Here is a 24754-nt window from a genome sequence, read left to right as displayed (position 1 = left end):
AATGACTGACGCTGGTGTTATTTGAAGTCAGTACTATTAGAAATAGAATTACCATGTCGGCCATATTGAGTGAATCCATGATTGTATCATTTAAATTGCAGTGGTCTGAGGGGCTTTTCCCTTTCTTGTAATTCTATTTCTATGGCCAGTACAACTCCAGAAGAATGTGAGGGGGCTGGCTTGTTTTGGTCGTTGTTCTTCCACACACTCTTTGGTCCTCGGTTCAGGATGAAAATGGTCCATTGTACGAGATATGTATGGTCGTATTTTGATCATCTTCTGTAAACAATTACATGCAAAAATATTATTATGGACCAGAATATGGGAAATTAATGACACAAAATTGGCCTCAATCTGAGACTGACTGGTCCATTTCCGGACCAGCTGTGTTCATTTCAGTAGCAGTTTCGTCTATTTCAGGATCTGTTCATAACTGAGGTCTATCAGCTGTTGTATTAAAAGATCAGTCCCCATTGATCATGACAGGAGCAGGAAGTCATTGCTTAGAACGTGGCTGTTTTACATATGAAAGGGTATTTAAAGCAGCACTTAATGAACAGAGACTCCATGTGGAATCCACCTCTCATAGCGCTGCACCCTCACACACATCCCATTCCAGGTTCATATGCATAGCATTGGTAGATGGTTCCTCGTCTCCATCTCTGACGGAAGGTCAAGGAACCAATCCCCTTTCAACACCGAGATCAAGATACCCTATAATAATTCTCCTATGTCATCGAGATGATATCTTGTGATTCTCATTAAGACCTGTTCAAGATTCCAAGAGCGCGTGCCAGTGGCACACCTGCTGTCCCCCGGCCTCCTTCATCTGGCTCCAGTGGGCCTGCTGCTCCTCTCCGGTGCTGTTGAGCCCCAGGGACACCCAGCCCACCCTCTCCCTGGCCTTCATGCTGCTCCTCCGGCTGTACACGGACACCACCAGCGAGACCTCGGACAGCTGGAAGAGGGCCACCTGGAAGACGAGAGATGGGGTGGGCTGTTTAACAGGGTCCATGTATGTAAAATGTATTCCTTCATCATATCTCTTCCCCCCCCTCTCTCTCACCTGGAAGACAAAGGTCTCCTTGTAAGTGGGGTTGGGCTGGCCGCGGCAAACTGACGTCTTGCACTTGGACATCTCCAAGCCCTTGGAGTCGAGCATGGTCAGCTTCACATAGGTGTCTGGGGAAGGGAGGGAGAAGGAAGATGGTGAGAGGCTGCCATCTAGTGGAGAATAATAGAAAATGGCGTATTGCGGAAGAAGATCTTCAAGTCATGTATAGTCTATTGTAATTCCATTATTTCGTGCCTGTAATTGATTCTGGTGATATCTTGTATATGTATGCCCCTGTACCATGGGGCACTGAAGTTTGTTACTAACTCCAAAGCCCTCACTCATCACTGTGCCCTCTGCGAGAGTGTATATATAACCAGCTACCATTTTACTTGTGTAACTACATTGTCCAGCAGACAAATAAACTATTGCCTGTGCTCACCTGACTATGTTTTGTTGATTGTGCCTAAGGCCGTACAGAGCTATGGTAAAAAGCTTTCCAGTTCTCTGCCCCTTCTGCCTGAAACGAACTTCAAAGGGTCCTGAAATTACAGGAGCCTGTCCCTTTAAATGAGTTTAAAGCTAAGTTAAACACTAAGATGGAAAATAAAGTGTGGGGGGGCAGGCCTGTCAATGTTTTGACCCCTAGTTGCACCACGCTTTCCCAATACATCTTGTTGTTCAATGTGTAAATTCATGTTTTTAAACTGGTTTATGTTGAAAATGCGTCTGCAACGTTGTGTGCTACTATTTTGGCCAGGTCTCTCGTAAAAGCGATTGTTTAAAAAATTTAATATATTGTGTTGACCCACAATCGAATACAAATGGCTTTTTGATACCAGCCATTTTTTGGGGTTCTTTTTCACGATACAATATGTAGAGGGATTGGGTTTAATGCGGAAGACACATTTCAGTTGTACAACTGATTAGGTATCCCCCTTTCCTTTCCCAATATGCCAACATTATCAGTAGACCCAGAGAGGAACAGACAGTGACTCTGGTATAGAGGTACATGGATTGATAACAGAGGGCTCACCTCTCATGATGTAAAGTTGTCCCCCTATGAACTGTTTCATACAACAAAACAGACCACCTGGGGGACACCACACAGAGGGCCACAACGGAGGGAGGAAAGAAGAGAGATCAGGCTGTATGAAGACTGATGAAGTAAATAGCTGGTAGACACACAGAAATAGGAATAAGAACAGGAATTCAGTTCTATGGATTTGAATGCTAAGCTACCCAACTACTGCATAACATTATCAAAGACACAACAGAAAATAGACATGTTATTTGTCCACTCACTGGGAGGTTTGTCTGAGGCTGTGTTTTTGAAGTGACTGCCCTGGATGACCTCTGCAGAGAGCCTACCAGTGGTGGCGTTGTAGATGAGGCCCAGTAGAATTTCTGGTGTGGAGTCCCCGTTGGAACGGTAGGACAGAGCCCCTGCACTACGGGACACACTCACCAACGACCCACAGCCCTGTAGGGAGAAAGGAGAGGACAGACACCACATGCAGAGTTAGAGGCAGGTAAGAATCAGTACAATGCAACTGAATGGCTTGGATTGGGTGAGACTATGCTTTGTCTAAAGCAGCCGGCTCTCGTCTGGTTTTCAAGCGCAACAGGAGAGCACAAAACAACCGCTGGTTTTAATTGGCTGATCTCTCAGTACATCACCATCGAGTGTATAGATGGGAAACTTTGATGGGTGGGAGCAACAAACAAATCGAAACTCAACATGAGAAGTCGCAGTGGCTCGCCGGTCGGTGTACCCACATCCATACCCACACCTGCAGTCAGAGCTGGCCTTAGCTTTGCGAGCAAAACATTTTAGCAGCCCCCCTCTTAACAGAGGAGAGGAAAAAAACGTTTTAGAGTTAATTTCCTGCAATTCTACACATTTTGCTATGGGGTGTGGAGAAAATGATGCCATTTTAAATAACGTTTGCTGCAATTCTACACATTTTGCTATGGAGCGAAGAGAAGATTTAGTAATTTTAGAACTAATTTCATGCAATTCTACACATTTTACCATAGTGTGGAGAGAAATGTTTGCAGACATGTTTTAATATGATATCTGAGTGAGTGTAACTAACAAAATCAATGGGGGCCGCACCCACTAAGTCCCAAACAGTCCCACACTGTCACCAGGCTCCATGCGCCAGCAATTGGAAGCTGGGGACGAGGTTAGTCTACGAGTTACTGTTTACCATTAAACAGTGCCTTGCAAAAGTATTCATCCCCTTTGGCGTTTTTCCTATTTTGTTGCATTACAACCTGTAATTTAAATTGATTTTTATCTGGATTTCATGTAATGGACATACACAAAATAGTCAAAAGTGGTGAAGTGAAAAAAAAATCTAAAAAATGAAAATAATGAAAAGTGGTGCTATGAAGCCCCTAAATAAGCTCTGGTGCAACCAATTACCTTCAGAAGTCACATAATTAGTTAAATAAAGTCCACCTGTGTGTAATCTAAGTGTCACATGATCTCAGTGAATATATATATATATACTAAGCAAGGGGCAGCACCAAGCAAGCAGCACCATGAAGACCAAGGAGTTCTCCAAACAGGTCAGGGACACAGTTGTGGAGAAGTACAGACTCAGGTTGGGTTATAAAAAATATCAGAAACTTTGAACATCCCACTGAGCACCATTAAATCCATTATTAAAAAATGGAAAGAATATGACACCACAACAAACCTGCCAAGAGAGGGCCGCCCACCAAAACTTACGAACCAGGCAAGGAGGGCATTAATCAGAGAGGCAACAAAGAGACCAAAGATAACCCTGAAGGAGCTGCAAAGCTCCACAACGGAGATTGGAGTATCTGTCCATAGGACCACTTTAAGCCGTACACTCCACAGAGCTGGGCTTTACGGAAGAGTGGCCAGAAAAAAGCAATTGCTTAAAGAAAAAAATAAGGAAACACGTTTGGTGTTCGCCAAAAGGCATGTGGGAGACTCCCCAAACATATGGAAGAAGGTACTCTGGTCAGATGAGACTAAAATTGAGCTTTTTGGCCATCAAGGAAAACGCTGTCTGGCGCAAACCCAACACCTCTCATCATCCCCACAGTGAAGCATGGTGGTGGCAGCATCATGCTGTGGGGATGTTTTTCATCGTCAGGGACTGGGAAACTGGCCAGAATTGAAGGAATGATGGTTGGCGCTAAATACAGGGAAATCCTTGAGGGAAACCTGTTTTAGTCTTCCAGAGATTTGAGACTGTGACGGAGGTTCACCTTCCAGCAGGACAATGACCCTATGAATACTGCTAAAGCAACACTCGAGTAGTTTAAGGGGAAACATTTAAATGTCTTGGAATGGCCTAGTCAAAGCACAGACCTCAATCCAATTGAGAACCCATCCAACTTGAAGGAGCTGGAGCAGTTTTGCCTTGAAGAATGGGCAGAAATCCCAGTGGCTAGATGTGCCAAGCTTATAGAGACATACCCCAAGAGACTTACAGCTGTAATTGCTGCAAAAGGTGGCTCTACAAAGTATTCACTTTGGGGGGGGGTGAATAGTTATGCACGCTCAAGTTTTCAGATTTGTTGTCTTATTTCTTGTTTGTTTCACAATAAAAAAATATTTTGCATCTTCAAAGTGGTAGGCATGTTATGTAAATCAAATGATACAATCTCCCCCCCCCCCCAAAAAAAATCTATTTTAATTCCAGGTGGTAAGGCAACAAAATAGGAAAAATGCTAATGCCAAGATCATTTATCTAAGTGGACATCATACAAATCAGGTTACTTCTTATTGGCAAGAAACTGCACAAACAGACCCCTACCACACACACAGACACACAGTTGTGTATTACTACACTAAATTGCGGACCAACAATTGAGGCCCATTCAAAATCCTATTTTCCCTAAACCTAACCTAACCCTAACTCCTAAACCTAATCCTTTTCCTTTTTAGGACCGGCCAAATGTCCTCACTTGTCCGAATTCTCTTTTCTGGTCCTCACAAGTATAGTAAAACAAACACACACACACACACCTTTTTACCCCTATCTTCACAGTCACTCACCATTAGTGCAGTGCCAGGCTCCAGCGTAACGGGCAGCGCCATCTTGCCCTGCAGGTTGAGTTTAGTCAAATAGAAAACCTTCTCGCCCAACACCTAACATAAATAATAATATATGCCATTTAGCAGATGCTTTTATCCAAAGTGACTTACAACAATTATTGCATACATGTTTGTTTTTTTCCCCCAAACCTTCTCCTTCTTCATCCTCCTGATGCTGTAGAGGCGGAACCGGACGGCGTGGTCCGCCAGTGCCTCCTGCTCCACCCGGGAGAAGCGGAAGGTCTCTGTGAACACTGGGCACGGCCCCCTCTGCACCCCGGTCTTGGCCCGCTGCTTCTTAGTGGGCAGTAATACCAGGTGTACCTACATACAGTGCATTCGGAAAGTATTCAGACCCCTTGACTTTTTACACATTGTTACGTTCTTGCCGTATTCTAAAATAGATTAGATTGTTATTTCCCCCTCATCAATCTACACACAATACCTCATAATGACAAAGCAAAAACTGGTTTTTAGAAATTTTTGCAAATGTATAAAAAGAAAAATAACTTATCACATTTACATAAGTATTCAGACCCTTCACTCAGTACTTGTTGAATCACCTTTGGCAGCAATTACAGCCTTGAGTATGACGCTACAAGCTTGGCACACCTGAATTTGGGGAGTTTCTCCCATTCTTTACTGCAGATCCTCTCAAGCTGTCAGGTTGGATGGGAAGCGTTGCTGCACAGCTATTTTCAGGTCTCTCCAGAGATGTTCGATCGGGTTCAAGTCCAGGCTCTGGCTGGGCCACTAAAGGACATTCAGAGACTTGTCCCGAAGCCACTCCTGCGTTGTCTTGGCTGTGTGCTTAGGGTCGTTGTCCTGTTGGAAGGTGAACCTTCGCCCCAGTCTGAGGTCCTGAGTGCTGTCACGACGTGGTCTTTTGGGTGTATATCGTGGCCCCCCGTCAGGTTTACTTCTGAATGTTGTATAAGATGGATGAATAAGTATAAGAATACTTTTGGAAAGATAACAATGTGATATAGTATTCTAAATGAGAATTGGTTGTTTTATGGTAACTTATGCAGTCAGTAGCCATGCCCAGGTGGGCACAAACATGATGAGACGGCCCTTTTCTACTCAAGAATAAAAGCCCCCGTGGCACAATTCACAGCAGACCACGCAAACCACGGTGTAAGCTAAGGTTGCAAACGGTTGAATTCCTAAGACCAAAACATGCCTGGTGACGCTGGTGTGTGAAGTGGTTTAAACTACAACTTTACCAGAGGACAAGAACAGAGAACGTGGAGATCATTCCCACGTTGAAATGGCAAAGAAATCTAAAAACTAAAGAATAATTATTCAAACTGCAACTGTTTAAATACTTTAGTCTGGTAAACGCATCTGATTCTAAGATTTCCGAATGGGACTCTGAAGTATCCATTATAACAACTACGACAGACAGTTCTGGGGAACACAACCAGAGACTTTTCTGTCAACTCTCTCCAGCAGATGGACCGGCGACCACAGAGAGAGACAACAAGACATACGCTCGTAAATATGTAAATTGCATTTTTTTTCCCCCAATGAGTGGTCGTTCATGTAAAGTATTAGCAATTTCTATGAGTGTAGTTATCAGCTATGAGTTTCACGCTATTGAGTGGTCCAGACCCCCTTTCCTTTGTCTACCAAGCCGTCATATCGGTTTTGTCCGCTAGGGACTTTTTCTTTGTATCATGCAATACCCCATGTATGAACTAATTGTGTGTGTTTTCATGATTTTCTGTGATTTGATTAGTTAGTTAATAAATAAATAAATAAGCCAATTTGTATATCGCTGATTCATAATTTTTGCTAGGGTTCGTGCAGATATCCAAGGGATTGCGACGTTCAGTAATGAGAACTGATGAGGTACAATTCATTAATAAGTGACTGTTTTGATAAGATATGAAAATATCTGAAAGAGTCGATTCGGGAAATAAAGACACTATAAAAAAAAATCCTTGGTGCCCCGACTTCTTAGTTAATTAAAGTATACATGAGTACTTTAATCACATAATAATAATAATTACACATAGAGAATTGATTTGATAAAATAACAGTCTTCACATTAATGATAGTCACAGACACGACAGTGTTCTGGAGCAGGTTTTCATCAAGGATCTCTCTGTACTTTGCTCCGTTCATCTTTTCCTCGATCCTGACTAGTCTCCCTGTCCCTGCCACTGAAAAACATCCCCACAGCATGATGCTGCCACCCCCATGCTTCACCGTAGGGATGGTGCCAGGTTTCCTCCAGATGTGAAGCTTGGCATTCAGGCCAAAGAGTTCAATCTTGGTTTCATCAGACCAGAGAATCTTCTTTCTCATAGTCTGAGAGTCTTTAGGTGCCTTTTGGCAAACTCCAAGCAGGCTGTCATGTGCCTTTTACTGAGGAGTGGTTTATATCTGGCCACTTTACCATAAAGGCCTGATTGGTGGAGTTCTGCGGAGATAGTTGTCCTTCTGGAAGGTTCTCCCATCTCCACAGAGAAACTCTGGAGCTCTATCAGAGTGACCATCGGGTTCTTGGTCACCTCCTAGACCAAGGCCCTTCTCCCCTGATTGCTCAGTTTGGCCAGGTAGCCAGCTCTAGGAAGAGTCTTGGTGGCTCCAAACTTCTTGCATTTAAGAATGTTGAAGGCCACTATGTTCTTGGGGATCTTCAATGCTGCAGAAATCTTTTGGCACCTTCCCCAGATCTGTGCCTCGACACAATCCTGTCTCGGAGCTCTACGGACAATTCCTTTGACCTGATGGCTTGGTTTTTGCTCTGACATGCACTGTGAACTGTGGGACCTTATATAAACAGGTGTGTGCCTTTCCAAATAATTTCCAATCAATTGAATTTACCTCAGGTGGACTCCAGTCAAGTTGTAGAAACATCTCAAGGATGAGCAATGGAAACAGGATGCAGCATTTGCTTAATTTTGAGTCTCATAGCAAAAGGTCTGAATACTTATGTAAATAAGGTATTTCTGTTTGTTTTTTTATATAAATTCGCAACATTTTCTAAAAACCTGTTTTTGCTTGGTCATTATGGGCTATTGTGTGTAGATTGATGAGGAAATGTTCTTATTGAATACATTTTAAAATAAGGCTGTAACGTAACAAAATGTGGAGGGAAAATCCAGGTGTCTGAATACTTTCCGAATGCACTGTAGGTAGCACTTTACTTAAAGCAGAGCTGCCCAAACCTCTTCCTGGAGATCTATCGTCCGGCAGGTTTCCAGTCCAAACCTCACCTAACATACCTGATTCAGCTAGTTAGGTCTTGGTGAACAGCTAACAAGTAGAATAAGGTGTTCAAATGAAGGTTGGAGTAAAAACATACAGGTGGTAGATCTTCAGGAGGAGAGTTTGGTATAATGCTTTATAGCTTGCGGTAGGCATGCATGAGCCTTCATAATGTCTTATAATATATTATTTCTCTTTTTGTATAATTCACCGTAACTTAAGCTGAAGCAGATGCTCTCATCCAGGGTGACTTGAAGTCAGTGCTGGCAACTAAGGTAGTAGGTACAATCACATATCACAATCATTGCAAGTAAAACTTTCTTGGGAAATAAACGCTATTAGCAAAATCAGTGCTAGTAAGAAAATATGTTTACGTGTGAGAGCAAGTAAGACAAGTACAGCAGTAAGGTTTTTTCACCTGCCACGCGATGTTGCCTGTCTGTTTGAGCACGGGGATGTCGGTTGCCGCAGTGACAGTGACGGCGAGGTGTTGCTTGCCCGAGTCATACTCGAAGGCCACGTCCAGCGTGCCGTACTTAGCCAGTGGCTCGGGCTCATAGCCACCGGGGAGCTGGGAGGGTGAACCATCCTGTGAGTGAGGGGGAAGGGGTGAGGGAGGGAGAGAGAGAGAGAGATAATGAAAATATGCATTTTAATGCATGAATCTGTTAGTCAGTCCTCATCTATGACATCACAGAGTGAGGGTAGATATAGTCCCTTAGAGCACGGGGTGAAGGGCAGATGGGATGGTGAACCATCTTGTGGGAGAGGGGGGAGGGTGTTAGAGCGAGAGAGGGAAAGAAGAGAGAGAGAGGATGATAAGATTCATTTTAATGCATAAAACCACAAGGTACGAGCAAGCTCAGGGATTCTGGAAAGCCGGGATAATCTCCCACAAATATTTGTCTTAATATTAACAAAATGTGAAATACATATTTTGATAGATCAAAGTATTAGCTTTCACACCATGTTATTTCTCATAAAATGCAACTATATGGATTTCTGTCAACTCCGTCAGACACCATAAAAGGCATTTCACCAACAAGTGTTTAAAGGCCTTGATCAAATATGTCATACAAATCTCCAAACTCCTTTTTGTTTTGTTTTATAGCACTATTAAATGCACTAGGGCACATTTCTTTGCATTTTGGCATCTTTTTCTAGATTTAAAACATAAAAAAACATTTATTAAGCAAACAGGTCTAGCACAGCAAATGCTTCCATTGTTTAAGCATATGCTGTAGAACAGCGATTGAAATATATTTTCAGGATATTGAGGGGTTAGCCATCAGTGACGTAGTTGACAAGCCACTCACGGAGTTGACAACAGATTCTCAAAACAGACATATTTTTGCCTCTACAAATAAAAGTTCAATACAAACACTTTAATGAGGACATGAATAAGGGGTCCTTATGGTATAGCTGATCCTGCTCTTTCCGGATTTTTTACAAATCTGACCAAATCTCCAGGCACATCTTTTATGAATCATAGTTTTGAGATAAATATTTTTTAAAGTCACAGAGGGCTATTGTAAGAAACTACAAAATATAATTTTACAGTTAATGTTCATTATTGCCATTTATATATGTGTGTATATACAGTAATATATATATATATATATATATATATATATATACATACACACATATGTGTATATATATATACATACACACATATATACATACACACATATATACATACATACATATATACATACATATACACACTACCATTGAAAAGTTTGGGGTCACTTAGAAATGTCCTTGTTTTTGAAAGAAAAGCACATTTTTTGTCCATTAAAATCCCATACAATTGATCAGATATACAGTGTAGACACTGTTAATGTTGTAGATGACTATTGTAGCTGGAAACGGCTGATTTTTAATGGAATATCTACAGAGGTGTACAGAGGCCCATAATCAGCAACCATCACTCCTGTGTTCCAATGGCACATTGTGTTAGCTAATCCAAGTTTATAATTTTAAAAGGCTAATTGATCATTAGAAAACCCTTTTGCAAATATGCTAGCACAGCTGAAAACTGTTGTTCTGATTAAAGAAGCAATGAAACTGGCCTTCTTTAGACTAGTTAAGTATCTGGAGCATCAGCATTTGTGGATTCGATTACAGGCTCAAAATGGCCAGAAACAAAGCGCTTTCTTCTGAAACTCGTCAGTCTATTCTCGTTCTGAGAAATTGCCAAGAAACTGAAGATCTCGTACAACGCTGTGTACTACTCACAGAACAGAACAGCGCAAACTGGCTCTAACCAGAATAGAAAGAGGAGTGGGAGGCCCCGGTGCACAACTGAGCAAGAGGACAAAGTACATCAGTGTCTAAATTGCGAAACAGACGCCTCACAAGTCCTCAACTGGCAGCTTCATTAAATAGTACCCGTAAAACACCAGTCTCAACGTCAACAGTGAAGAGGCGACTCCGGGATGCTGACCTTCTAGGCAGAGTTCCTCTGTCCAGTGTCTGTGTTCTTTTGCCCATCTTAATCTTTTCTTTTTATTGGCCAGTCTGAGATATGGCTTTTTCTTTGCAACTCTGCCTAAAAGGCCAGTAGTCAATGGTCATTAACAACATTAACAATGTCTACACGGGCCTCCCGGGTGGCGCAGTGGTCTAGGGCACTGCATCGCAGTGCTAACTGCGCCACCAGAGTCTCTGGGTTCGCGCCCAGGCTCTGTCGCAGCCGGCCGCGACCGGGAGGTCCGTGGGGCGACGCACAATTGGCATAGCGTCGTCCGGGTTAGGGAGGGTTTGGCCGGTAGGGATATCCTTGTCTCATCGCGCTCCAGCGACTTCTGTGGCGGGCCGGGCACAGTGCGCGCTAACCAAGGGGGCCAGGTACACGGTGTTTCCTCCGACACATTGGTGCGGCTGGCTTCCGGGTTGGAGGCGCGCTGTGTTAAGAAGCAGTGCGGCTTGGTTGGGTTGTGCTTCGGAGGACGCATGGCTTTCAACCTTCGTCTCTCCCGAGCCCGTACGGGAGTTGTAGCGATGAGACAAGATAGCGATTGGATACCACGAAAATTGGGGAGAAAATGGGATACATTTTTTTTTTGAAACAACAATGTCTACACTGTATTTCTGATAAATTTGAGGTTATTTTAATGGACCAAAAAATGTGCTTTTCTTTCAAAAACAAGGACATTTCAAAATGACCCCAAACTTTTGAACGGTAGTGTATATATTTCAAAAATATTTAGAAAATTCTTGAAAAAATATTTTCCTTATAACATTCCCCTAAATGTACATTTTAAGCTCAAATAATGCAACAAAATAAAATATAGTTTCCCTGCCGGACAAGGATTGTCCCGACTTTCAAGAATCCCTGAGCTAATTTCCTGCTATTCTACACATTTTGCCATGAGGCTGAGAGACATGTGTTTTTGCCCCCCCCGCCTTGTGGGGGTTTGTGCTACGCCAGTGAGCATGCTCAGGTAGTGTTGGCATGCTTGGCTAGCGTGACACAGTGTCCTATGGGAAATGCTAACAGTCCACCATCTGGTACATGAGTGTCTTTGTCCTAGCTCACCTCTGGTCCCAGGACGGCAGTGCTGTCACTAGGTACATCCTCATCATAGCCCTTGTTGAGGTAACTCGCAGTGTCCTGGTCAACGCTGGCCTTGCTGGAGCGCCTTGTACCATTGCCGTCAGGGTTCGACTCCCCCAGGCCCCCTACCTCCGACCGTGAGAGAGACACCGGGACCGGTCTATCCTCGTCCTGATACGGGGGAGGCTGGTTCTCGTTGAGGGGAGAGCCCCGTCTCATCCTCTGGATATTGTTGGCTGTGGAACAGAGTGATGGATACGATTCATCTGTGACTTAGTAAACATCTCGGATGTGTGTATGTGTGCATGCGTGTATGTTGTCACATCAATGAGTTTCTCACTTTGTCCAATGGAGGCTTCACTGCTGTGATCGCTGGTGTGTTTCTGTCTGTTATCCCAGACTGAGGCTCTGTGCTGGGCTGAGGGTTCAGAGTGTCTCCCTGGTATGTCCTCCTCACTATCCTCCTCAGAGCCACGTTCTGGGCAGCTCTGGTCTGGACAAACAGATACGCACACAAGATCATAGTACATCATCACAACCAGCCAACATAAGACACATCTCCACTCACAGACCAAAGAGGATGTGTCCCCACAAGAAAATGTAAGGATATTTTTTTGTTGACCCTGTATGTATTTCATGTTCTCCAGTTAGATTATTAGTATTAGATAGCAGACTGATAAGAATGGATACTACACTTGATCTTAGCCGATCGTCAGAGAATTATCATATTTCTCACTGATAAGCTATTCTGCTGTGTCCGTGATATCACATCTACAACAATCATTTGAGAGAAATAGGTAAAGCCGTGAGGAGAAAGAACTGAAAGTGTAAACATGACAGCTACGGACAGATGTATTTTGATCCATCCATGACTGTTAAAATAGGATTTGTTTTCAGTTTTAGAACCCATGACTTCAGTTAATTAACGTCACAGACAGACATGAAGAGTAGAAGTGAAGAAGAGGGATGGAATGTGGTAGAAGAGAGTAGGAGAGATCCAGAGAGACATTTGGAGGGAAGCAGCACACCGTCTCACCTTTATCCCCTCTCTTCTTCTTCTTGCTCTCTTTCTTCCCTTTCCTCTTCTTATTCTTCTTGTCACGCTCTTTCTTCTTTCCCTCAGAAGCGGGAGATATAGCGGCTTCAGTCTCGTTCTGCTCTCCATCTCCCTCAGGGCTCACCTCGTTCTCCTCCTCTTCAGCTTCCGCCTTCTTTTTCTTTTTGGATGCTCTCGAGTCTTCCTCAGGGCAAGGAGACTGTGGTGGATCGCTATGGTTGTCACTCTGGTGGAGCCCATTGGATTTGTCCTCTTTCTGGCCCTCTTTGTCCTGACAAGTAGTGTGGTTCTCTTTAGGTGACAAGCTGGTTTCTATATCTTTAGGCTCTTCCTTGATGGTCTCCCCATGACTATTTTTATTTTCCTCCACCCGTTTCAGCCTCTCCTCCTCCTGTTTCAGCCTTTCCTCCTCCTTCTTCTCTTTATCCGCCTTCCTCTTCTCCTTCTCCTCCTTATTCTTCTCCTCCTCCTTCCTTTTTTCTTCTGGTTCCTTGTCCCCCGCAGAACTCTCCCCTGGTTTTACGGCTCGCCAGCCTCCGTCTTTCCACACCCATTCCAAGTGGGCTGGAACATAGTCATCTGCGGTCACTTCACTCGATTGGTTGTTCTTCAAACCATAGTCACTGGATTGGTTAAGCTTGGAGCTGTAGTCTGTTAGGCTTGAGCAGGCCTCAGAAGCCTGCCGCTTGATTTTGCTCCTCACTGACTCGGCCATCCCTTCCTGGGCCTTCTCTTCCTTTCTGTCCGGGCCCCCCTCTGCCGCATCTGCAGCCTCCTCCTCCTCTGTCTGCACCTTCTTGATGACCTGGTCGCTGAGCTCGGTCAGCTGGTCACTGACGCTGTAGGTGGCATCAGTGACAGCGCTGGCTAGGTCGTCCACTCTGCTGCTGACTGAATCCAAGATGGAGGAGATGCTGACCGATGGTAGGTTCTGACCGAAGCTCTTGAAGAACACCATGTTGGTTGGATTCGCTGATGGCTGGGGCTGCTGTCCTTCTCCACTGTCTGGTGGGTTCTAGATTATATCATAATGCTCTGGCAGGGACATTTGGTTCATGAGAGTGTGTGGGAAAGGTATTACTATCTGAAATCCATGACTTACACTTTATACATGTATGAGGAGGACAATTTGTGGTTGGGGATAGGGATCATGTCTATTCACAACATTCTCACCCACAAGCATGTATCTCAACAGTGATTATGATAGTTTTAAGTTGTTAGTCAGACAATCATATACAGTGCATTCGTAAAGTGTTCAGACCTCTATACTTTTTCCACATTTTGATGCGTTATTTTTTTCCTCATCAATCTACACCAATACCCCAAAATTATAAAGCAAAAACAGGTTTTGCAAATGTATATTTAAAAACAAAACTGATATCACATTTACATAAGTATTCAGACCTTTTACTCAGTACTTTGTTGAAGCACCTTTGGCAGTGACTATAGGTTCTGAGCGCTCTGGAGCAGGTTTTCATCAAGGATCTCTCTGTACTTTGCTCCGTTAATCTTTGCATCGATCCTGACTAGTCTTCCAGTCCCTGCCACTGAAAAACATCCCCACAGCATGATGCTACCACCACCATGCTTCACCGTAGGGATGGTGCCAGGTTCCCACCAGATATGACACTTGGCATTCAGGCCAAAGAGTTCAATCAGACCAGAGAATCTTGTTTCTCATCGTCTGAGAGTCTCTAGATGCCTTTTGGCAAACTCCAAGCGGGCTGTCATGTGCCTTTTACTGAGGAGTGGCTTCCGCCTGGCCTGAAAGGCCTGATGGCTGGAGTGCTGCAGAGATGGTTTTCCTTCTGGAAAGTTCTCCCATTGCCACAGAGGAACTCTAGAGCTCTGTCAGAGTGACCATTGGGTTCTTGGTCACCTCTCTGACCAAGGCTCTTCTCCCCCAATTGCTCAGTTCTAGGAAGAGTCTTGGTGGTTCCAAACTTCTTCCATTTAAGAATGATGGAGGCCACTGTGTTGTTGGGGATCTTCAATGCTGCAGACATTTTTTGGTAACCTTCCCCAGATCTGTGCCTCGACACAATCCTGTCTCGGAGCTCTACGGACAATTCCTTTTTGCTCTGACATGCACTGTCAATTGTGGGACCTTATATAGACAGGTGTGTGCCATTCCAAATCATGTCCAAATCAATTGAATTTACCACAGGTGGACTCCAATCAAGTTGTAGATCAATGGAAACAGGATGCACCTGAGCTCCATTTTGAGTCTCATAGCAAAGGGTCTTAATACTTAGGTAAATAAGGTATTTCTGTTTTTTCTTTTTCATAAATTTGCTAAAATGTCTAAAAACCTGTTTTTGCTTTGTCATCATGGGGGTATTGTGTGTAGATTGCTGAGGGAAAAAATGTATTTAATCAATTTTAGAATAAGGCTGTAACGTAACAAAATGTGGAAAAAGTCAAGGGGTCTGAATACTTTCATAAGGCACTGTATATGGATTTATTTATATAATTTTGAGACAATTTCCCAGGCCCAGATTACACCTAAACCTGGACAAGAAAAATATTATTTTCAGTCCAGAACTAGGCTTAATCTTGGTCCGAGAAACTATCTCAGGCCAATTGAACAATAAACAAACTGTTTACAGACTTTGCATGTTATACACCTTGACGTGTTTACCTTGCTGGTCGGGCCTATAGTCGTCTAGACATGACAGGTCGCTTGTGCTCTCTACTGACAGCTTGTTGCTGAGGTAAAGAAAAAAGAGAGCCATCAGGCCCATGAAGGCTGCAATGGAGGACAGGACCCCTAGCAACTCAGGAGACACTGAGTAGAGAGAGAGAGAGAAAGAGAGAGAGAGGGGAGACAAACATACATAGACATAAAGGAAGAGGGGGAGAAGACAAACAGAGACAAATGAAGGAGACAATGCGAGAATGCTCCCTAGTGAATGAGTTGAGAAACCCGATAGCTTCCCCATTACGGTACAGGTCAGTTCGTGAATGAGTTGAGAAACCCGATAGCTTCCCCATTACGGTACAGTTCAGTTTGTGAATGAGTTGAGAAACCCGATAGCTTCCCCATTACGGTACAGGTCAGTTCGTGAATGAGTTGAGAAACCCGATAGCTTCCCCATTACGGTACAGTTCAGTTCGTGAATGAGTAGAGAAACCCGATAGCTTCCCCATTACGGTTCAGTTCGTGATTCATTTTTCACTTCAAAGGCTCAGCATACACTTATGCAGGCCAACAATACCTCATGTTACTAAGCAGCATCCCACTGTTCTTGCCGATGTGTTATTTTCAACGGAGACCTCTGAGGCATTGAGTTTCACTGATAAGCAGACACAGGGACAAACAGGGCACAAATAGCTTTCAAGGGATATTACAGTCAAAAATGTACGTTTGCCAGACGTCAAGACAATTCCAGGTCTCACGCCATCAATTGTGTCGATCCATCTAAATGCCTCAACCCCAAATGAATGGAAAGAGTATAGCACCAAATAAGATCTGGAAATGATATGGTGCTTATCGTTCCCATTCATTTGGGGTTGTAGTTGGAATTGTAGTTATGGAAATAGGGTAGTTAATGGATAATATATACAGGCCATGGAATAGCCACAGGTGCATGAGTGGGCGTTCAATTACAAAAATAACACAGAGCTGCCAGAAAAGCTCGGAAAACACACCAAAAGTCCACAAGAGCCTCCATTTCGATCTGATATGCACATGCACTACCACAGAACAATTCAGAAACACTGAGAATAATTCAGCAACTATGAAGGGTCATTGGCAGAGTATCGTGGGCGGACGTTCATCAATATGAAAACGTCTATTGCCTGAGGAGTGAAGGCCTTACAGCTCTCGCTCACACTACATCTCCACGGGAAAAGGTCCACCATTCATCCAACCCTGGCTGAGTTTAGAAGGAACTACTTCTCGTGGACTATCTCTTCTTCTCACCATGGCAACAGGCAGAGACCACTGAAGCCTGAGAACAGACAAGAAGTAGTGGCTTCCCCTGTCTCCTCCTCCTCCCAAAACGGATAAACTGATAGTCAAAGCTCAGCAGGAAGAGTGAAAGAGAGGGAGAGATAAGAGAACAATAACCCACGGGCATAGCTCACCTCCATTCTAGCAGCTTTCGATTGTGTATGTGTCTCAATTGCTTCACGCCTAGGCTATGGTGAATTATTCCATTCTGTCAAAACACCAGTGTTGTGTGCTGTTCCCCTTAGTGGTAATCCGGTTATCCAATACAACTATTGAGTCTAACACAAAGAAAAGGACATTCTAATAAGTAAAAAAAAATTAAAAAAAATCGGTAATTATCCTAATATTGAGTCCAACGTAGCCAAAATCTTTAACAACGCTTCGAGACCATGAGGTGATCTTTCGTGTTTGGTCAAAAATTCCTTGATTCTTCTCAACACCCAACACAGTTACAGTACCTATCCTCTCTCACTGATGACAATTCTGGTAATTGAGTCAAATTAGGTCCTGAAGTGACCCTGAAGTCCAAAAGCCAGGCTTAACTGTCCTGTGCTGTATGTCCCTGTCCCTGACCTGAGTGTGGTGACACTTCATAAGCTACTGCTGTTTGCATGTCAACTGCTCCTAAATAATTTAAAGACCTGCAGTAACTGGATGCCTCTCTCATTGACAGACGCTGGTAGAGCGTTAGCCATTAGCTAGCCCCATGCTAACCTGACCCGAGCCTGTGTTCACAAAGTCTCAGAGTGCTGATATAGGATCAGTTATGCCTTTTAGAGATGAATGAATATGATTATATGGACAGGGAGAGCTGATCCTAGATCAGCACTCGTAGTGAGATGCTGTTGTCCCGCTCTGCACACACTAAGGATTACTGTTATAAGGCAATAGAGGCTGATGGTGAGGGAATTCATGGACACTGTGGACTTATTCATCTCATACTGACAGATGGGATGAGCTCGTATGATGAGTTTCCAAAGCAGCCGAGTGTCTGTCTGTCTGTCTGTCTGTCTGTCTGTCTGTCTGTCTGTCTGTCTGTCTGTCTGTCTGTCTGTCTGTCTGTCTGTCTGTCTGTCTGTCTGTCTGTCTGTCTGTATGTGGGTGGATGTGAATGGGTAGGGGTGTGTGTGTGTGTGTGCGTGCCTGTGTTTGTGTGTGCGTATGTACAGTACGTGTATGTGCGTGCATGTGTATGTGTGTGTGTTGTGTTTCCCCAAGGGCAATCTATGAACCGAGCATCAGAGAAAGAAAACAACGAGCGTGTTCTGCTGTACAGTATGTGAACTTGAACTCCCAAGCCTCAGGGCTACACCTGTTTTCCAGATAACTGACACAATATTCTGTTCACAACAAAAAAACACCAATTAAAAGTAAAAGACCATGAACATTTGACATTCAACTAATGGAATATATACATCAACAGCCGAGTTACTCTGACAAAAATGTGTACCATGTTTGTCCACAAAATTCGAATGAAAAAAAGAGAGTCTACGATATGACATTGAAATACTGATGAGAAGAAAAGAAAACCGCCATATTTATTCTAGTATTTCCTCTTTGCATAATTCGCTACACCAGATAAGTGCAGCGAAATGTGTTGTTTTACAGGGTCAGCCATAGCAGTCCAGCAGCACCCCTGGAGCAAATGAAGGTTAAGTGCTTTGCTCAAGGGCACATGGACTGGCCTACCGCTCTAACCGCAAGACCACCTGCCACCCGACTAGCTGAGCATGGTAGCAATGGCAATATCCTTTTTCAGGACCCAGTATCAGAGTGCCATTGTATGCGTGTTTGAGGTTACTAAGGAAATGTAGGGCATGCTTACTTAAACGCAATTGGTTAATCTGAAAACCTTGCCCCCCCCCATATACGAAACAAAACCTCTGTGGTAAATAAATAATGAATACTATTGCCTTCTCTGGAGAAGAGGTCTAAAACTTGATTCACACACCAATGGAGGCTGTTGGGAGGAGCTATAGGAGGACAGGCTCATTGTAATGGCTGGAATGGAATTTATGGAACGGTATCAAACATATGTAAACCACGTTTGACTCCGTTCCATTTCAGCCTTTACAATGAGCCCGTCCTCCTATAGCTCCTTCCACCAGCCTCCACTGCCATACACAGATATAGAATATTCTAGAAGTGTGTAACAATAGAGTAGCCCTCTATACTCAAAAGTTACAAACAAGCAAAACCGATAGCTAAGTGCTTTGATAGAGCCATCTCTCTACTTTTAGGGGGATACAAGTACAGTCAAGCAGACAGTCAAGGAAGCATAGAGTACAGTAGAGTACAGACAGACAAACAGGGAAACCCCCTGATCTTACCTCGTCTGGCACAGATGAGCTCATGCACCCCACAGCTCCTCCCACCACCACCTAAGGGGTAAGTAAAGGGATACGAGCGTCAGGGGTCAGGGGTTAAGAAATTGCTCTGGCTCCTATGTTGGCTCCTCCTCAGGCTACTGAGGCAGATGTCACACTAATTAACTCGAGCCAACTAATCTCATGGGGTTATCAAGTGTTTAAGTATGTTCAATTAGATTTATCAAGGCACTGTCCCATTACATAACGAGAAGCTCTTTCACTGGAGGAATTCACTAAAGGGTTCAATACCTTATCTGTGGGGAATCATAGCTGAATAGGGGTTTAAAATGGAACAAAATGTGTCTGTCCATTAAACCGTTGAATTTAAACGTCGAGAAGTAAAATAGAATAGAGAACACAGAGTATACTTATATACAGCGCATTCAGAAATATTCAGACCCCTTGACTTTTTCCACATGTTGCTACATTATATAAAGTATATACTTATGTAAATAAGGTATTTCTGTTTTTATTTTGAATACATTTGCAAAAAATTTGAACAACCTGTTTTTGCTTTTTCATTATGGGTTATTGTGTGTAGATTTATGAGGAAAATGTTTTATTTAATCCATTTTAGAATAAGGCTGTAACGTAACAAAATGGGTAAAAAGTCAAGGGGTATGAATACTTTCTGAATGCACTGTAAACAGATCAATGTTCTTAACCCTGTATCCCAACCTTCACAAACTCATAAGACAATAAAGACAAACACACACACAAATACACAAACACACACACGGGCACGCACATGCAAGGTACACACACGTAGGCACATGCACTCATGCAACACACACATACTTGGCACTATGTCGTGTAGGACTTACTTTTCTGAGTGGCTACAGAGAGAGTGTACTATGGTTCTTAGTCGCATAGTAGCTCAGACTCTTGACCCTCAAACTACCCTCTCACTACTGAATGTGTACTATACTCCCTATGGAGTGTGAGTTTACAGAGACAGAGCACACACGGGAAGTCCACATTGAAGAAGGAAATCGAAATATATCACTGAGGTCAATAAGGCAGCAAGGGCAGTCAGGGCACTGAGGCAACCTCTCTCCTTTCACACAAATCAACCTCAACACTACTCTGTCTTGTGAGTCTAAGCCACTTGACTAACAGCTTGGTTAAAGCTTTCCTTCCCGTGTTGACATTTTTTTGCAGAGGAAAAGGGAAAAAAAACAAGAGGTTGCTCAAAGAGTGCAAAACAGGCTACTGCTTAGAAATGAATGATGTTTTTACTTTGGCAGTAGCCCTATATGACCAGTAGTGACTACTTTTTCTATCGCTCTCCGTTTCTATATTTTCCGTCAGCCGTCTAGCACAAAAAGTCAGGTAAAAACCAAAAGCACTTGAAAATAGGCAAAGCTTTTCTATCTTCTGGCAATATCTGTAGCTTACAGAAAATGCTTCCTATTTGCTCTCAACGCAATTTTCTGTTGAGCCGAAGCCTGCCTCCTAAAAAAATGGATATAGGTTACAAAAAAAGCAATAGCCTAAGTAATTTATAAACATTTTGTGTATTTACACCAATGACCAGGAAAGTATAGATGAGCAATGGCTAAGGACCAGCACATTCACCAACTGACAGCTGACAGTCTCTCCTCTCTCTCTCTCTCTTCCATCTCACAGCACCACATTTGCCAGGTGTGACTGCAGCACTTCCAATGCTGAGATGGGATCGCAACCAACCAACGTGCGAGTACACGTGACCAAGTAGCCCATAAATGTGTTTGACATGCAGTATTGCCCAGAAGCAGGCATGCCGTTTTTAATCTAGACATTTTCAGAGCTTTAAAAAGACAAACTGACAGGTAGGCTACCTTTGACAGCATTTATCTGACTGCACCACTCCTAAAGTTCCCATCCCATTATCCTATAATACACTTGAACACTTACTCCTGTTTCTAAGGAAGCATTTGTGTAGCCTATCAAGATTTCGATACCTCATGCATACGACTAAGGTAAGACAAGGTAATGTCCGAGTCACATTTATGTTATTGGTCGCCGTCCACTTCAACACCACTTCAACACCACTTCGCGCGCATCCGGTGAAGGTACTGCAACATCCCTGCCTCTTGCGTCTTATCTTCAGCATCCCGTCTCGCTATGTAGGCTGCCTACAGCCCAAGCTGACGGGACAACGCAATGTGCATCTATATCATTACTAGACATCTATCTTGCTGAATAAATGGTACTGTCACTAAGCATTCTAGCCATGTCCCATGCAAGGTGTACTTACCATCAATCGCCATGATGTTCTGTTTCGGACTGGTCCAAGGCGAGGTGGTGAAAACTCGGGAGAAGTTATTCTTGTGTTTGAGGGAGGGAGACATTGTTTGACGCTGTTCATCAGCACCACACATTGACTGTAGCCTACCTGTAGGTGCAATGAGAACTAGTAGGTTATTTGCAATACATCGTTTAATAATTGTTAATTTGCATGATGGATTATGTATAAAAAAAGTGTATAGGTCAACATGAATGCATTATGTGTGTATCAAATAGGCTATTTTATGTAATGCATACTGTCGTAAAGTAAAAATGTTTGTAATATTTATACACTGAACCAAAAAATATACGCAAAATGTAGTGTTGGTCTCGTGTTTCATGACCTGAAATAAAGATGCCAGAAATGTTCCATACACCCAAAATGTTCATTCTCTCAAATGTTGGACACAAATTTGTTTACATCCCTGTTAGTGAGCATTTCTCCTTTGCCAAGATAATCGATCCACCTGACAGGTGGCATATCAAATAGCTGATTAAACAGCATGATCATTACATAGGTGCACCTTGTGCTGGAGACAATAAAAGGACACTCTAAAATGTGCAGTTTTGTCACACAACATAATGCCACAGCTGTCTCAAGTTTTGAGGGAGTGTGAAATTTGCATGCTGACTGTAGGAATGTCCACCAGAGCTACTGCTAGATAATTTAATGTTAATTTCTCTACCATAAACTGCCTCCAACATTGTTTTAGAGAATTTGTCAATAGGTCCAACCGGCCTCACAAATGCAGACCACGTGTAACCAAGCCAGCCCAGGACCTCCACATCTGGCTTCTTCACCTGTGGAATCATCTTGTGTAGTTTTCAATATTAATCAGTTTTCCCATTATTGCATGTTCTGTGTTTTTGTGCTGGTATCAATTTTATTACAATGAATTAGTAATAACGCCCAGATAAACAGTAACTATATGGCAGACTTTAGCTTTATGCAAAAAGTAGCCAGATAATGTGCTTAAAATGTGTAGCCTGGGAACATTAGTATTTTTTATTTTTTTCAGAATGACAGAGCGAGCATCGTGAGATGCATCCAGCTGCAGCTCCACAGCACCCTGTAACTAAAACTAGCCTGTCACTAAAAATAGCCTGTCACTGAAACTAATACTATAGCCATCTACTGGCTGCCATTAATCCCTACCACATATATGTGAACTCCTTTTCTTTACTAGGTTCCTTTCCTTTCCTAGCTTCCTTTGCTCCTTTATTAGCTTCCTTTCCTTTCCTACATCCATTTCCTCTCCTCCTTCCCTATCTCCCTTTCATTGTCTCCTTTCCTAGCGCCTTTCTTCCTTTCCCAGCTCCCTTTTCTAGCTTACTTTTCCTCTACTCCTTTTCTTTCCTAGATTCATTTTCCTTTCCTCCTTCCCTAACTCCATTTATTTTTCTACTTTCCTAGATGTATATCCTTTCCTCCTTCCCTAACTCCATTTATTTTTCTACTTTCCTAGATGTATATCCTTTCCTCCTTCCCTACCTCTCTTTCCTCTCCTCCTTCTCTATATCCCTTTCCTTATCTAATTTCCTTTCCTAGCTTATCTAACTTCCTCCTTTAATAGCTCCCTTTCCTAGATTCCTGCCTTTCCTTCTTCCTTTCATTTCCTCTCTACTGGCCATGGTTAATCCTAGGAAAGGAGGAAAAGAAAGGAAGCTAGGAAAGGAGGGGAAAAAAGGAGTTAGGAAAGTAGGAAGGGAAAGGGAGTAAGTAAAGGAAGAAAGGAATCTAGGAAACAAAAGTAGGAAATTAAATCAATAAGGAACGGAAGCAAAGAAAGGAGATAAGGGAGATACAGAAGGAGGAGAGGAAGGAAGGTAGGGAAGGAAGCCAAGAAAGGAGAAAAAGAAACAGAGCTAGGAAAGGAAGAAAGGAAAGGGAGCGAGGAAAGAAATCTATGAAAAAAATAAGAAAAGGAAGTAAGGAAAGGGAGATAGGAATGGTTGAAAGGAGCTAGGAAAGGAAAGGAGATAAAGAAAGGGAGATAGGGATGGAGGATAGGAAAGGGAGGTAGGGAAGGAATATAGGAATGGAGGAATGGGAGCCAGGAAAGGATGAAATTAAAGGGAGCGATGAAAGGAAGAAATTAATCTAGGAAAGAAAAGGAGGAAAGGAAGAAGGAAAGGAAGCTAGGAAAGGGGAGCTAAAAGATGAAAAGGAAAGATGAAAAGGAACTAGGAAATGTAAGGATATAAGGAAAAATAGATAAGGAAGGAGGAGAGGAAATTGAGGAAGGGAAGGAAGCTAGGAAAGGAGGAAAGATAGCTAGGAAAGAAGAAAATAAAAGGATGTAGGATAGGAGGAAAGGTGGGGGGAGGAAAGGATGAAAGGAATCTAGGACAGAAAAGGAGGAGTCCACATTTATGTGGTAGGGATTAACCACGGGCAGTAGAGAGGAAAGGAAGAAGGATACAGTAGGAAGTTAGAAAAGGAGGAAAGGACGCTAGGAAATAAGGAACGGAAGTAGCAAGGAAAGAAGGAAAGGAATCTAGGAAAGAAAAGGAGGAGTTCACATGAATGTGGTAAGGATTAATCATAGCCAGTTGATGGCAATAGTAGTGGTTTTAGGGACAGGCTAGTTTTAGTCACAATGGAAGAAAGTAAATGGAATGGCATCAAATGCATGGAAGCCATGTGTTTTATGCAGGGCCGGTTCCAGGCAAAAGCAACATAAGTGGTCACTTAGGAACTCAGTCAGGAGCTGTGTTCGAATACTCATGCTACCCACACTAGCCGTACTATTTGTGACATGAATTGAGTATATAGTATGTTTATTGGATATAGTTAGTATGCCAAAAGTTCCTGGATGTCGTACTAAATTCACCAAAATATGAAGTATACACGCAGAGGACACTATTTCTGTGCTTTAGGGCCCATAATGCAATTCTTCAGGAAATGGGCGTGGCTTCACATCGTTTTCAGATTTGAAGAAAATGGCGGAAAATATACTGCCGAAGGCCAACGATGGCGGATACAAATTCATGGCTGTAACTAATTAGGAGAAATGTTAACAAAATGTTGAGCAAAATGTAATAAAGTAATTACTTTTCAAATAGTTACCTTACACGTTATGTTGGCTGACCATTTGTTAGCTACGCATTCCTTACGAACCACATAGCACATCATTACAGCAGTATGTACCGGTATGTTAGCTAGCTACCTAACGTTAATTGGCTACT

General features: G+C 43.0%; 1 protein-coding gene across 1 annotated transcript; it reads right to left on the bottom strand.

Annotated features, from left to right (window-relative positions):
* Positions 1-772: 772 nt before the first annotated feature.
* syt14b (synaptotagmin XIVb) lies at positions 773-21630 on the bottom strand. The gene is made up of 14 exons (XM_038968049.1): positions 21537-21630; positions 19259-19309; positions 15615-15761; positions 13524-13978; positions 12953-13244; positions 12257-12409; positions 11899-12152; positions 8773-8943; positions 5286-5459; positions 5097-5189; positions 2360-2537; positions 2091-2147; positions 1067-1182; positions 773-973 (listed from the first exon to the last, which is right to left on the bottom strand). The coding sequence occupies exons 1-14, from the start codon at positions 21628-21630 to the stop codon at positions 773-775; spliced, it is 2436 nt and encodes an 811-aa protein (XP_038823977.1).
* Positions 21631-24754: the final 3124 nt, after the last annotated feature.

This window comes from Salvelinus namaycush, chromosome 29 (assembly GCF_016432855.1).
Source record: "Salvelinus namaycush isolate Seneca chromosome 29, SaNama_1.0, whole genome shotgun sequence".
Lineage (NCBI taxonomy): Eukaryota > Metazoa > Chordata > Actinopteri > Salmoniformes > Salmonidae > Salvelinus > Salvelinus namaycush.
This window is presented reverse-complemented; position numbering and strand designations above follow the sequence as displayed.

Bases quoted from the DNA above. Each gene is read 5' to 3' on its own strand.
- syt14b (XM_038968049.1), bottom strand. From the start codon at position 21,630: ATGTCTCCCTCCCTCAAACACAAGAATAACTTCTCCCGAGTTTTCACC. The intron at 2,538-5,096 runs GTGAGTGACTGT...TTCTCCCTACAG, and splicing joins AGCCTGGCACTGCACTAATG to GGCTGTGGGTCGTTGGTGAG. The intron at 974-1,066 runs GTGAGAGAGAGG...CTCGTCTTCCAG, and splicing joins AGGAGACCTTTGTCTTCCAG to GTGGCCCTCTTCCAGCTGTC.